This window comes from Neovison vison, chromosome 4 (assembly GCF_020171115.1).
Source record: "Neovison vison isolate M4711 chromosome 4, ASM_NN_V1, whole genome shotgun sequence".
NCBI lineage: Eukaryota > Metazoa > Chordata > Mammalia > Carnivora > Mustelidae > Neogale > Neogale vison.
In genome coordinates, this window is record NC_058094.1 from 63004580 (window position 1) to 63020671 (window position 16092).

A 16092-nucleotide genomic window follows, 5' to 3' on the forward strand; every position below is an offset into this window, starting at 1 on the left:
TGAAGTTAAGGAGAAAAAGTGATAAGTCCAAAAGGACCAAGAGCTTCCATCTTTCTTACATAGAAATAAATTTGGAGAAGCATAAGTTGGTTGTAAGATCATTTTAGTGGTCTGGAAACTGTTGTGGGATATCTTTTATCAAAGGAAGTAATTTATACTTCAGATTTCATTTAAATGAAGGTCAGTTTCTTACTTCATTGATTTGGGGCAGCCTTTGTCTTTCTTTTACTATAAGGGAGGCTTGCTTCAGTTTATGCAATATTCTTTCCAAAAATATGCATGTAAAGAACTTGTGCATTTGTAATCCACATTCCAGAGAACTGATTATTTAAAAAATCTCTTTCTGGCTTGTCCCCCCCAGCCCCCCACCAGCAGTACAGCCAAGTTTCTCTTTCCTCCTCTTCCCTTCTTCCTCCCTTCCTTCTGTACCTCCCCTTACCCCTTTCCCTTCTCCCCTTTCCCTTCTCCCCTTTCCCTTCTCCCTCCCTTTTCAAAGTCTTCTCTTCTTTCTCCCTTACCTTACTCTTTCCTTCCTCACCTTCCCCTCTCCCTTCTTCCCTTTTTTCTTCTTCCCCCCCCCTTTTTTTTTAACTCATAGAATTCTGATGTGTTAATGAAAGGAAATTTGGAGAAGAGAAAATTACAGCCAAAGTACCCATCAAAGCAATTTAACTGCTAATATTATGATGAATTTTCTTCTAGTTTTTTTCTATAAATTAATCATCTTCTCCATCTTGTCTCACCATCAGCTTAAATTATTTCATAAACATTTACATGCTATCAAATTCAACTTATAATAGCTTACATTGATTAAGCCCTTGCTAGGCGCGAGTCACTGTTGTATGCCTTTTAACAGCTCTTGCTCTCAACAAACTTAAAAAGATGGGTATTGGGGTGTCTGGGTGGCTCAGTCAGTTAAGCGTCTGCCTTCAGCTCAGGTCATGATCCTGTGTGCTGGGATAGAGATCCCATGTGCTGGGATAGAGTTCCATATCCGGCTCCCTGCTCAACGGGAAGTCTGCTTCTCCCTCTGCCTGCTGCTCTCCCTGCTTATGCTCTCTCTCTGACAAATAAATAAATAAAATCTTTTTTTTTTTTAAAGATTTTATTTATTTATTTGACAGAGATCACAAATAGGCAGAGAGGCCCGCAGACGCTGAGCAGAGAGCCCGATGCGGGGCTCTATCCCAGAACCCTGGGATCATAACCAGAGCCAAAGGCAGAGACTTTAACTCACTGAGCCACCCAGGCGCCCCATAAATAAAATCTTAAAAAAAAAAAATTCACAAGAAAGTAGTACTTACCCTTTTAAAAAAAAGATGGCTTTTATTCTTTTTTTTTGAGGAGATGAAGATATTTAAGTTCAAAGAGCTTAACTAATACATAATATTCCCGGGATTCCAAACCAGAGTGAACAGCAGAGGATGTGCTCTGAGCCACTGTACGTTGCACAGCTTTTCATGGTTGCGTAATAAATTGTGTTATGAATCTTAGAGGTCTGTCAGAAAGGTTTTTGCCCAGAGTCACTCTGTCAAAAGAGAACTTTCCTGACCCCCCCATTTAAAAGTCTACACTGTGCTCTACACTAACCCTACCTTAGTTTTCTTTAAAGTGCTAGTCAGTATCGGATAAAGTAAATGTTTATTTGTTCTATTATTTCTTCCCTCCCCACTTTTTTTTTTAAAGATTTTATATGTTTATTTGACAGATAGAAATCACAAGTAGGCAGAGAGGCAGGCAGAGAGAGAGGAGAAAGCAGGCTCCCTGCTGAGCAGAGAGCCCGATGCGGGGCTCGATCCCAGGACCCTGGGATCATAACCTGAACCAAAGGCAAAAGCTTTAACCCACCCAGGTGCCCCGCCTCTCCACTTTCTTATTAGAATGTAAGAAGGTAATGAACTGGTCTGTCTTGTTCATTGTGGTAGCCCCCAATATGTAGAACCATGACAGGGCACCCTTCAGTAATACGTGTTGAATGACTGAATGACCTTGCCGTTGCATTACCTTTGCATGAATTCTGAGTTTCTTAATCAGCCTCCGTTGGGACTGATGGGCTACAACAGTCACATGCTCTGTGCTCCTCTTTGTACATCCGCCCTGAGAGCCTGCAGCACTCCATACCCGGCAGTGCACTGCGACCCAGCGGGCTTCTTATGTAGGGTGGCTTGTGCCACTGCTTGTTACATCATTTAGTCAACTATTATGTAACTTAGTATGAGTTTGAAAAGACACACACATGCTTCTATAAAAACGAGGATGGATGCTTTGAAAAACTCTAATGGACAAAAATTACTGTCAAGTAAGTATACGCAACGCAACTGTAATAGATAGAAAAAATAAGAAAAATATATCTCATAAGCACTGTTAAGAAATCAGATTCTCGGGCACCTGGGTGGCTCAGTGGGTTAAGCCGCTGCCTTCGGCTCAGGTCATGACCTCAGGGTCCTGGGATCGAGGCCCGCATCGGGCTCTCTGCTCAGCGGGGAGCCTGCTTCCTCCTCTCTCTCTGCCTGCCTCTCTGCCTGCTTGTGATCTCTGTCTGTCAAATAAATAAATAAAATCTTAAAAAAAAAAAAAAAAGAAATCAGATTCTCTACAATTTCTAGCTGTGTTTTAGACAAAGAATGAGTAGACAGTGCATTACTAATATCAGTTCGAAACTCCAGTGGAGAGGGGTAGTCTGGTGTTTATGTTTAAAGCCAAAACAAAATGATTAAAGGTAGAAGGTGTCATTTTTATCATTGCTCTTGATACGTGACTTTTAAAATCAACCAATTACTACTTCTGTTCTTTAGGAAAAGAAGGTTTTTACTGTTTGGAATGAAACTCAGCCTTCTTAGTGTGCCGCAGAAAATTTCTAACTGGTTTTGTTATTTCAATAACTTCATAATAAATTCAGTAATAACAATACTAGTTCATTTCCTTTCAGGGAGTAATTGCTTGTGAGCTGAGGCATGATTTCCTCTCTGCACCAGAATGTGAGCTTCAGGAGGACAGGGACTTTGTTTTTTTTTTCATGGCCCTGTTTCCAATGCCTACAGTGGTACCTGGGGCATTAATCAGGTACTGAGTGGATAGATGATTCCAAAGTATGTATGTTCTTTGTAGAAAAAAATGTTTTGCATTTTGCAATAATACCATTAGATTTTTAGCAAGAACAAAAGTACTTTCAAATTATGTATTCACTGGTGATCAAATTAAAATATACTGCTTTCTGTGATATATATTAGTTTCTCTCTTTAGTGAAAGTATCGAAATACAGGAACCTCAGCGCTCACATTGCAGTGGTTAAGAAATGAGGAAGTGTTTGGATTCACTTATAAGTTCTAAAACTTCCTAACTGTGGCCTTCGTCAAGTTGCTTTATCTGTATCTCCATTTCCTCATCTGTAAAATGGGGCTAAACCTAGGTGGTTACAGGCACTGAAGTATTCATAAATGTGAAGTCCATAGTGAGCACCTGCCAAGCTAGGAAGTACTCAGTGAATGATAGTTATTAAAATTATACCTGAGTTTGATTCCTGATCTGTCATTTATTATCTGTATCACTTGGGCAAATGAGTCATGAAAACAGGTCAGAGAGTTTAGGTGGTCTGCAAGGTGAGAGAGAGAGTGTGTGTGGACACATGAATAAAAACATAAAAGTGGGGGGACGCCTGGGTGGCTCAGTTGTTTGAGCAGCTGCCTTCGGCTCAGGTCATGATTCCAGCGTCCTGGGATCGAGTCCCACATCGGGCTCCTTGCTCGGCAGGGAGCCTGCTTCTCCCTCTGCCTCTGCCTGTGCTCGCTCTCTCCCCCTCTCTCTCTGACAAATAAATAAATAAAATCTTTTTAAAAAAAAAAAAAAACATAAAAGTGGGAATTTTTTAGCAAGAAGATGTGAGCCAAGTGCTCAACCTCATAGTGTTTCCTGAATGTTAGTGAGCACACACACAAACTGCAACATGCTATACTATGAGAAGACTTTCATTTATTTATTTTAAGAATGTTTTACAACTGGAATAATAAAAGTACTCTTTATATAGAAACAGACGGTCTTGCCCTTGCCATTTCTGTAAGTTTTTCTCATAAATTGAGACCTTTTTTTTTAATCTCAGAATTTTAAAGACAGTTTCCGAATAAAGACAGATGAATGAATTTTAATCTGGACAAGTTAGGAAACTCCAACACAAGCCCTGCATTGTAGTTGTTGGTTTGATGACTTCTTTCCAGAATGCTCAGCCTCCAGGAAAAGCTGGGGGCTTCGAATGTTGACTGGGGGCTGAGTACGCAGCGCTTGAAGGGGAGGGCCATGCCTACATTGTGCGAGGGACCCAGCTCCTTCCTGAGTCTTCTCGTGGAGTCTTCTCGTCCGAGGCCTCACTGAACCTCGCCCTGCTATTCCTGGCCATATTAGCGCCAGCTGACGTCGCTGGGGATAGAGGCAGCCCAGCGACCAGCTATATTAAGGAACTTAGCCTATGAGAATTCAGAAAGTAGAAACCATCTTCTGCCACTGATGTCATACTAGACATTTTCCCCCCTGTTGGTAATGATAGTTTAGAATGGCTCTCTGCGGTTCACATATTTTGCACGGGATTTTGCTCAGCTCGGGCTCCAAGAGAGGAGTTTGCCTGCTCTAGGAGCTGTGTGGATGATGGAAATGTTACAGCAAAATATCTGTGTACTCGGTGAACGTGAACGTCACTGTGCCTTTGATTGTTGCAGCATGTGTTACAGAGCTGCGGCTGCCCGTTTGCAGCCTAATGTGTTTATTCCAGTCTTCCCAATGGCATCTTGAAGTGTCTTTCAGCTAAAAAATTCATGAGTATTATTGGCTTTCAGTCAGAAAATGGAATATGTCTTCTAGTTACTGTCTGATATACCACTTTAAGGCCATTATACAAAAGTAAATCTAAGAGCATATTGAAAAGGAAGGACTTTTTTAGCTTAAACATTTGTGTATACACTGTACTACTCTGGCGTGGAATAAGAAACAGCATGAGACAAGGTAGGTGCTGAAGCCATTTTACTTGGGGAATAGCTGGACAGAGTTGCAGGCCATGTTATTTTCCTTAGTCTCGTCTCCAGCTGGAAACTGCTGGTATTTTATTATTGAAAAATTATGTCCTAATAATAGTACTTTGCATTTGGCTTACTGTAGTTAGTAAAAAAAAAAAAAAAAAAAGTCAGGCATATAGTAAGTTGCTTAGAACTAGTGAAGTTAAACAGAGAATTTGCTTCCAAGTAAGATACCTTCTATTCTGTATTTATATGAAGTGAGTTTCCTACAACTTCACAATAATCGCATTGTTGTCACTATATGAATTAATGTGCATTTTTACGAGTTTGACTCTCCAGCTGCATGCTGTAATATGTGAGGTAGATTAATGTTCTATGTAAAGCATGAAGCAATATCGTGTTTTGTAAAGATGAAGTTAAAAGTGTTCTTATGATCTAGTTAAAAAGGGTTCTGACACTTTGAGAAAAATAATACACCCTTTGACGAGCTACAGTTTATTTTTGAAATACTGTATAGTATCTTCTGTCACTGTGTTCAGCGCATTAATTGTTTTGCCAGTGAAAAGAAAAAGTCTAATTTTTCTGTGTGCTCTCATCCCTGCCGTTAGTAAATCTACACAGTTAGATTTATATTTGCATGTGTAATGGTCCTTTGTTTGCTTATTTATATGAAGCAACAGTATATCCTTGCGTAATCTGTATCTTTACTGCAGAGAATATTTATTTAATTCTTGCCAAGAGTTGGGGTCTTGCCAGAACAATGTTTGCTTTGGATGATTTTGTCCACTTGACACTTTTGCAAAGAGGTCTTTCCCCTCCTCCGTCAACTCCTTGTTTTTAATCTCTGTATCAGTTTACTGACTTACAAGGTCTGGCCATTCTCTGCTTTCTGCCTTTCTCAGGCATCTGCATCCAGAAGCACATTTGGCATAGTTGAGCACTAGATACTGTTTTCTCTTTGACTTATCAGAGACTGGCGCAGAAATTGTTCTTTCTAAAGTAAAAGGGACCCTTCCTGGAACACAGTATACTTTAAGGGAAAAAAAATATTTCGAGTTTAGAATGAGCAAATGTTTTCACTTGTGATAAAGAAATAGTGAATGCATCTTTCACTGCTGAGGTGGGCTTCTGAAAAGATTATCCTTTCCTAATTTAATAGAATAGAAATCGAAGGGGTGGGTAGTGAAGTTTCAGGTACAGTGGCAGCATTGAGTATTTCTTAGTCTTACAAAGAGTATGAAGAATCAGACTGCGGAATACACAGCGATGTCATGTAGCTCTTGTAAAGAGAATTCAGAAAGAACCCGGAAGGCCTTGGAAGCTGTAGGAGCCTTTCTGGTCTTGTATCAAGAGCTAGATGATTTATCAGGCATCGCCTCCCCTTGTAGGCGTTAATGAGAGAAGTTGTTTCAACAGCTCTTTGTATGTCATTTCATTATAAATTTCATCTCAAAGTAAGGAATTTCAGAGGGTCTAACTTTTAAAAAATATTTCTTGAAACCAGCAATAGAGAGATCTGATGTTGATCACTTAGTATATTTGGATTTCAGCAACAGTGTTATCCTTACTTATTCTTTAACTGAGTTTGTTCCACATATAATAAATCTGACAGTTTTACAGGCCTTGTTTGGAAGATGGCCAGTACTGATAAAAGATAAAATGCACATTATCGTTCGCATGAAGTCTGGATGATTAACTAGCTTTAATGATAGGAGGCGGTATTGTGAGCTGCAGCTTTGTTACCTGATAAGTTATATTGATGAATTTCATGAGCGAAGAGTGCAGTTTTTGATTGTGTTGAGGATGTAACATTGCGTTTTGCTTTCTTTCCTCATGCTGAGGATATAGCCGGCATTGTTCACCCCTCCCAGAATATCGTTACTTAAAAAAACAAACAAACGAAAAAAAAAAAAAAACCAAAGCAGGTCTAGATTCTGGTGACTGTAACACTTTACCATCTAGTTTATACGAGTTGGTATCAGAGGATGTCAGGGAGGAGGGACTGTCACAGTGAGTGCGTGATTATTTGTTGTAGCTAACAAGAACGGACAAATTGAAACTCCTTTTCCAGACTTGTCCTTTCACGACCCCCCACATCTGGTAGAGACTGGCTTGTTCTCAATGACTGTAATTACCATCAGATACGACCCAAGAGTTGGCTTGTGTCATTTTCAGTTGTTGTGATTTACATTGAACCGATTCAGAACTAAGAGTGAAATGCTCGAGAATTTTAATTTCCTGGGAATGTTGAAAACGTGCGGAAACTTTAAGAAACTATTAATCTAGCCCGCTTACAAAATAAAATAGGATTTCTAAACCTTCACTGCTGCCCTTCACTATTTCTCTCTCTCACCCTTCTGTTGGGAATTGATTTTTGACTTTGGTCTACAAAAATGCCTTAAAACTCATCAATCCAGGGATCCCTGGGGTGGCTTAGTCTTAAGTTAAGTGACTTCTGCTCAGGTTATGATCCTGGGGTCCTGGGATCAAGTGACAAGCTCCTTGCTCTGCAGAGAGCCTGCTTCTCCCTCTGCCTGCTGCTCCCCCTGCCTGTGCTGGTTTGGGTGCCCCCCCATAGATAGATGGATAGATAGATAAATAAATAAAAAATTTTAAATAAATAAATAAATAAGACTCATCTATCCATAGAGTTTATTTTAGTTGATTTGTCTATGCCTGAGTGCACACTAGGGATCATAAATCTGTGTATTGAAGCTGTCGTTCTTTCTCTTGTAGCTGTGTCACTTGAGTGGGGAAAAAAATTCACTCACCTAGCCCCAGTGCAGGTTCCCGTGTGAAATCCTGGTGCTTGCTGTCAGCAGAGCCTCACCTAAGGCATGAAGAATATCAGTCAGAGTCCTCTAGATTAGAGCACCACACTTCTCTTTGAGCACCTCGTTAATGAGGCTGACTGTTATTTATTTGGTTCATCCACTAAGGACCAGAGCATAAATCCACACGTCTGCTCCAGGATTTCATCTGCTTCCAGCCCTGTGGCAGGCAAACAGGCAAAAAGGAGGAGCCCAGGACCTGCTGCTTGCCGGCTCTCAGCACCTCCGCCACCCTCCTCCCTTCTAGGCTTCAGCCCTAAATTTGCTCTCACTTGCTCTCTTTCTCTCTCTCTCCCTCCCTCCCACTGTTCCTTCTTTCCTTTTTTTTCTTTCTTTCTTGTCTTTCCTTTCTTCCTAGTTCCTCCTTCCTTTCCTACCTTCCTTCCTTCCTTTTCTCTTTCCTGCCTTCCTCTTCTTCCCCCCTCCCCCCCACCTGAGAGGCTCATCTTTTTTCCCCTGGTTGATGAGCAGATTTTCAGAGGGAACATCCCCAGCCTGATCCCTCAGCTGGCAGAGTGCATCCACCTGCCTCTAATTGCTACAGACCCCCTTTTTTTCCTTTGGTGGTTTACAGGTTGGTTGGTGGTGTGCACTGGGTATACGTAGCCTCAGGAAGATACATCGGGGGTAGACATCAAAAAATAAGTAAGCATGTTCATAAAACTTTTTTTTTTTTTGAGGAAATGTGTTTAAGGTACCATCACATAATAAAAGAGAAAATTTAGCCCATAATAACTTACTTAAAGAGGAAATTAATTGTCTTTTAAAGTTACAAGTGGAGTGGTTTGTGAGCCAGTGTTGAGTAGACTCAAGTAAAATATAAACTGTCTGCTCAAATGGTTTTCTATACTTAGACCAGAAATTGTTAGCACCTTGCTCTACTCCTTGTCTCCTTCTAGCCCCTCAGTTGAAATATATCAGTTCTGTCCCTCTGTGCAACGTTACAATTACTAGGATATGTATTTTGGGAAATTTAAGATAGATGATGGCTAAAGCTAATGTTAAATCCCAAAACTAAGTACAGATTTTAAGTAAGATAAACTTTTGAAAAGTTCTCTGATCATTCTGATAGTACTCTATTTTTAAATATATATGGTGAGACTTTGTTGGGGGGCAAATAACCATTTTAATCAATAGACTTAATACATACAGCTGCTGTAGAGGGCATTTTGTTATATATTGTTATATTTTGATGATAAAAATTTACTTGAATTTTTATGATTTATAGAACACTCCTTTCACAGTGAAAATCCTGGAGGTCACTTGTTAAAAGCTTACTTAGATTGGATGGGTAATGTTTTCCCTTACATGCTCATAAGTGAAACCATGAGAATTGTGGTTCCAAGAGAAATAGAGAAAAGGAATGTTCATGAGTATCATCCAGGAAGGGTTTTGGTGTTGAGGTTATTGCTTCACCCGTTGTCCTTTTATACCTCCTGCAATGCCCTGGCTCCCTTCCTCACCATCAGAACGCCTAGGCCTTCCTCAAGGCCAGCTCAGTACCTCCCTAGCCCAGCCAGCAGTGTTTTTCTTTCTTGGACCTTAAAGTACATGGGGGTGTGCGCCTGTTACAGAATACTTTTACCAAGTTTACTTATTGCCATTTTCCCCATATACAGATGTATTTCTTCTCTTCCCTTGTTTTCTTCTGGAGAACAACATTCCTCCACATGCTTCGAGCCTGACACTTACTGGCAGTCAGGCAGTCTTTGAATGAATGAGTGAATGAATGGGTGAATGAGTGACATTGACAATGACAGTGACACTGAGATGAGCGGAAAGAGTCAAGCATGGAGACACACACAGTTTGTATCTTGCAGCTCCTCCCTCCTGACCTTTGCTTATGTGATTACTGGAAGAATGGCCTCTTTGATGAGGAGACCCTCGCCATAACATCTTCGTTAAAAGTAGGAGTGTGTAACCCTGTGTACAAATAACCCCAGCTCTGCCATTTGCTAAGCTGCTCAACTGCCCTGGGCTGGAGAGGCTAATGATTATCCCCATTTAACAGAAAAGGTCATTAAGCCATGAGAGGTAACTTCTTAAGGTCCCACAGCTAACCAAGTGGTAGAGCTGGGACACGGATTACGTGGCTACAGCTGCTCTGCCCAGTTGCCCCTCATAGTCTGTTTTGATGATTAAATTGTGTCCAGCAATTGCTGGATGCATAGTAAATGCTAAATGATTAACTCAGTACAGATTATACTTATTATTAGCCCCAAACTGTGCCCACGGTACAGGACCTTGGGACTTGGCTACATTGCTCCCAAGGCAGGAAGCTCAGGCGTTAGCTTTCAGATTGTCCCCTCCTGTGTGACCTGGTGAATATAGTGTGCAGTTGGTGCAGCCTCCCTCACCGATACAGTGTTTCTTCATCCTGCTTCCACGTGACTCTCAAGAAAATTCATTCCTCAGCCCCCTTGGATCAGAGCTGTAACCAGAAGGAGTGCTTGTAGGGAGATTGAGCGTTGCAGATTTTGCAGAGTGAAGGCTGGGCAGTTTGATGGGTATGTGACAGTGCTACAGTGACTGGTCTTGGGTGCTGCTTTCTTAGCCCACCCTCCTCTTTGTCCTTTCTTCCTGAACCTGTTACTCTCTGGCCTTTTTTTGAAGTTCTTGACCTGTTCTACTGTCTGGCCCTTCCAACCGGTTTTTCCAGTCTAGAAAGGAAGAAAAGCCACTATAGAAAGCAAAGGAGGGCGAAGGTGACTTTAGACCGGGGGAGACAGAAGGAAGGGGGAAGCTCAGAGAACGGGAACTCTAAGAAAGACGCTTAAATGCTGACGTCATCTTTTGAGGCTGCATTTTTTTTTCTTTTGCTAAGCAGTTATTAAGCACCGTGTGCTGAAGCGACTACATGATTCCCCCAGTGTCTTTGTTAGTTCTTTCTTTTAGTTCTCGTAGAATTTAAACCTCTGTCACCCTGATCTTTGCGTATTTAAATATTATTTTGATTTTATTAATGATGACCGATGTGAACACACTGATTCTCTTACTTTATGTCCTTTTATATTCTTACTGGAAGGAACCCAGCAAGCAGGAGCCAGTAATTGTCCTCCTTCATTAGGGTCAGTAGTGTTCCCTGATATTTTTTTTTTTTTTTTTTAAGGATATTTTAAGACCTTTGGTGATAGCAGCTAGAATTAGCCGAGGGAGGGTATCAGGAGCAGCAGGATGTGAGAGAGGAAACCACGGATGGGGAGGTGTGCTCAGGAAGGCAAGCTGGAGCTGCCGGGGAGAGAGGGTACCGAGGGCGGAGCAGCAAGGCAGCTGCTGCAGGGGTGGAGGGAACTGGAGACTCCACCAGGAGCCTCGACCTCCTCTCTTTGGGGAGCATTGCTTCTGGAAGCCTTGCCTGGGGCCAGGGTCCATTTTACCTGGGTGGATTTGGAAACATTGAGCTTAGTGGTGGGGCACTGCCTCTTCCCAGGGCTGTCTGTCGTGGGCGAGCTATTGCAGCACAGACTTCACATTGGTCAACCCCAAACAGAGACTGGGAGGAGCCCCTTACAACACCTGTAGTTTCCCTGTGGTGCAAGATTACTCGTGGTGCAAGATTACTCCTGAAACTGAAGGCTGGCTGCAGAAACCTGGGGCCAGCAGGTTGTAGTTCATGGTGCTGCTGAAGTACATCATCTGCTTAAAGAGTCTGGGCCCAGTGAGGTAGGCTGGTTGGCTTCTGAAGTGTGAACCTTGATGAACACTTAACTTTTAAACAAGGTTAAAAAAAAAAAATAGAGCCCCTTCTTTAGGAGTTACTCGTGCATATTAATCCAAACAATGTGTTGGTAACTGTGGTCAAATTTCTGATTGAAGTTGAAGTTCTTTTTTTGGTGGTAAATTGATCAGCCACTTTATCATCAGCTCTGTTCTCTCTCTCGTCCCCCCCACCCCATTTTTTGTTTTAGTTGCTGATATGTGTTCAAGATGAGTGGGATTGGAGAAAACACCTCTGACCCGTCCAGGGCAGAGACAAGAAAGCGCAAGGAATGTCCTGACCAGCTCGGACCCAGGTTAGAACTTGCAGGGAAACAGAATCAATATTCCCCATGAAAGTCACATGCGTGCAGCATTGACTTGACACCCCCTTTCCACCCCACCCCCTGGTCAAAATACTGTGTTTGGTTTTTCTCCTTAACAGTTAAACCTTGAATATGTATTATTTGGCTTACATTTTGGTTATGCTGATTGGTTGCAGATTTTACTATTCTTCACAAGAAGACGAAAGCTTCATGCTGCTTCTGATGTCACCTGTGTACTTGACTGTTAAAGCAGGATTATTATATGATTTTGAGTCTTCCACATTTTTTCTGTTAGATCACAAGACATGATAAAGATAAGAAGATCCCTAGCAGAAGTTGCTGTTAATTTTACACTGTTTTATTTTTATTTATTTTTTTGAGTTGGTGACAAAGATTGTGGGTCATCAGTGAGTAAAACAAGTAATTTAAAGCAAGTTCCATGTCATATATTATAGATGGAAGTGTGAGTTGCTCTGATCTCCATGCAGGGTAATTTAACATGGTCTAGTAAAATTATAAATGTGTATCCTCTTTGAACTGCAGTCCACTTCTAGGAATTTTCCCAGAGTATGCTTTCACACTGGCAAAATGATAGACACTGAAGTTACTTATTACAGCATTGTTTAATAATTGCAGAAGATTAGGGAGAACTTAAGTGTCTGTAGGGAACTCTTTTTTTTTTTTTTTAAGATTTTATTTATTTATTTGACAGAGAGAAATCACAAGTAGACGGAGAGGCAGGCAGAGAGAGAGAGAGAGGGAGGGAAGCAGGCTCCCTGCTCAGCAGAGAGCCCAATGCAGGACTCAATCCCAGGACCCTGAGATCATGACCTGAGCCGAAGGCAGCAGCTTAACCCACTGAGCCACCCAGGCGCCCCTGTAGGGAACTATTTAAACAGCTATGATACCTCCATAATCTGGAATGCAATACAGCAATGAAAAAGAGTGAAGATGCTTAATGGATTGATATAAAAAGAATCTCTTAAGAACATTGTTACAGAGAAAAATAAGTTGTGAAGCATGAGTATTGAGTACTACCCTTTGTATAAACCACCCCTTCGTATAAACCATTTGTTTTAGGATAATGAAGGAACACTTAAGAGTTGTTAACCCATTTGGGGGGATCAGAACTAGTCTAATAAGGAGCAAAGGTAGAATAGAGACTTCAATCTTTTGGTTACTTAAATCATGTAAATGATGTAAAAAAGTTCAATAGGGGCACCTGGATGGCTCAGTGGGTTAAAGCCTCTGCCTTTGGCTCAGGTCGTGATCCCAGGGTCCTGGGATTGAGCCCCGCATCGGGCTCTCTGCTTAGCGGGGAGCCTGCTTCCTCCCCCCTCTCTCTCTCTCTATGCCCGCCTCTCTGCCTATTTGTGATCTCTGTCAAATAAATAAATAAAATCTTTTAAAAATAAATAAATAAATAAAATAAAAAGTTCAGTAAAAGCAGCAACTTCTCTTAAATAGCCAGTAAAAAGATCAGCTGGAGAAGAACAGGGCAGAGGACTAGGAAAAGTCATTAAGACAGGGAGAGAGGGAGAAAGAGCAAAAATATTTTATGTTCCCTTTTCCCCTTTTCCTGCCAAACAGAACAAGTCTATTAAATTGCTACTGAACACATCCCAGCCCCCAACCCTCGGGTGCAGTATGTGGCCTCTACCTCCTGGCTGTCCACAGCCATCTGTCTGGCAAACTGCCTTTAATGCCCGGAAGTCCACTCAAGGAGGCAGTTTGATAAAATGAAGACCATTTTGACGGAGGCAGTTCTCCTGTGTCTCGCTGCCCTGGCACCTGGTGCCCTGGTGCGGGGCGGGGAGCCTCCAGACCCCCTCCCCAGCGCTCTCAGGTCTTTGTACCACAGTTCCCCTTTCTCACCTATTTGTCATGTGTTCATCCATCTTATGGGGAGAGGGAGCTGAAGAGAAGTTGAGGGGGGCTAAGGGGTCCAGGGGGAAACTTGTCTCCTCCAGGTATCCCAGCCACTCCCTACCTTTCCCTGTACCTAGTGAAGTAGAAGCTAGGAATAAAAATGAGATGTCAAAAAAACAAATTCTGGGCCCGTCTCTACCGATAACTCACTGGGTAATCTTGGACAAGTTGTGTAACCACTGTGAAATGGAGAAATTGTCTTCTATCTCAGCTTTATTAGTTTGTGAAAATAAAGCTGATACTTGGAGGCAAGTATTACAGACTACAAATTCTTATCAATTGATATTATATATATTAAAAATATAGAAAGCTGCTACACGAAACAACTTACATTTCTTTTTTTTTTTTTAAGATTTTATTTATTTATTTGACAGAGAGAGATCACAAGTAGGCAGAGAGGCAGGCGGAGAGAGAGAGGAGGAGGAAGCAGGCTCTCTGCTGAGCAGAGTCGCAGAGAGCCCGATGTGGGACTCGATCCCAGGACCCTGAGATCATGACCTGAGCTGAAGGCAGCGGCTTAACCCACCGAGCCACCCAAGCACCCCCAACTTACATTTCTTATTTATTGTATAGTTTGAATGGCATTTAGTGGGCCCTCTACTTAAAACAAAACAAAACAAAAGTTGTATGCTGTTATTATCAAAGGGAACTTGCTATTTTGTCAAACTGAAATGAGAAGATCTTGCCAATTTTTATTTTTCCCTCCCTTGCATTAATTTTTTTTAAGATTTTATTTATTTATTTGACAGAGAGAGATCACAAGTAGACAGAGAGGCAGGGAAAGAGAGAGAGAGAGGAAAGCAGCTCCCCACCGAGCAGAGAGCCGGATGCGGAACTTGATCCCAGGACCCTGAGATCACGACCTGAGCCGAAGGCAGCGGCTTAACCCACTGAGCAACCCAGGCGCCCCCCTTGCATTAATTTTTTAAAACTTTAATTGAACTTGGACCATTTGTATATATTTTGTACGTCATTCAACTTGGATAGTTAACAAATACCCTAGGTCAGTTTCACATTTTGTTTCTGACTGTACTGTGGGTTTTTTTGCATTATCTAAAAATAATTGTTTGGTTTGATAACCAACATCCTAAAGAAGTCTATAAAATTATGGAGATTTACCAAAAATCCCCAGAGTGTATTTATTCCCATTATAACGAGGTTAGGTTCCCTTTCTTATTTTACTAACCCTAGTAAATTTTTAAAAATTTTATAACATAATCTGCCTTACTTTTCTAAAACTTTTCCTTTGTGTATTCAACAATAAATTTGATGCCTGCCTCTGCCAAGTGTTGTATTAAGCACAGTGATGAGCAAATCATCCTGAGCTTTGTCACTGTGAAGCTTACTGTCCAGTGGAAGACATGATATACATAGCGCAAACAGTCACACAAATAAATCTATGATCATGTACTGGGATGAGTTTGATTTCAGAAAAAACACGTGCAACACTTAAGGCAAGTTGAGGGTTTTTTTTCCCCTCTGCAAAGTACTTCCATGTTTAGGTTAGTAACTTTTGTTTGCTACCTTTATATTAGAACTTGTTTAACATGCTTATGTTTGTTTTTTTTTAATAGTCCCAAGAGGAGCACTGAGAAACGTAATCGTGAACAGGAAAATAAATACATTGAAGAACTTGCGGAGCTGATTTTTGCAAATTTTAATGATATAGACAACTTTAACTTCAAACCTGACAAATGTGCAATCTTAAAAGAAACTGTGAAGCAAATTCGTCAGATCAAAGAACAAGGTAAGAAGCCTGAATTAATCTTTTGGAGAGTTTATCCAGGTTCTATTTTTTCATATGTGAGAAGTCCCTTCAGAGTCCCTTTAATCCATTTCTTATGTTTAAATTATTGATGAGGAAATGATGTCACAGCGCAGATGAATGCAAGTATCACTTGCAGGGGTTTATAAATAGGCTTTATATAAAATTCAGCAATTCCCTAAAGACAGAGGAGACTGAGGTGAGGCAGGGTGATGTAACTTTTCATCTAGTAAAACTCAATTAGGTGCCCACTGATTCTCCTCCCCTATCTTGGAATTTTCATTGCCTGCACAGCAAGGGTCTGTCATAATTTGCAAGTGAGGAGCCAACTAAAGATGGAAACCAGAAGTAAGGAAGTGAGCCACCTCCTGTCTCAGCTAGTCAGCATATTTGATGAAGTCTCAGCCTCGACTGGCCATGCCGCTAGATTAGAATTTCATATCCTGAATAACAAGAGATTTGAAAGGCTCAAGCCTCTGGTCAAAATTCTTTTGTGAGTTGAAACACAGAACATGACAGCTTTCTTCCTGGGGTTTTGTTTTGTT

General features: G+C 41.2%; 1 protein-coding gene across 6 annotated transcripts in view; it reads left to right on the top strand.

Moving 5' to 3' along the window:
• NCOA2 (nuclear receptor coactivator 2) overlaps positions 1-16092 on the top strand; it is a 305109-nt gene that overhangs the window by 182772 nt on the left and 106245 nt on the right. For all 6 annotated transcript variants that reach the window (XM_044245473.1, XM_044245474.1, XM_044245472.1 and 3 more), the window contains 2 exons: positions 11740-11844; positions 15357-15529. In XM_044245473.1, the coding sequence (XP_044101408.1) occupies positions 11759-11844; positions 15357-15529 (259 nt within the window). In that variant the 5' untranslated portion in view covers positions 11740-11758. The remainder of the gene's footprint in view (positions 1-11739; positions 11845-15356; positions 15530-16092) is intronic.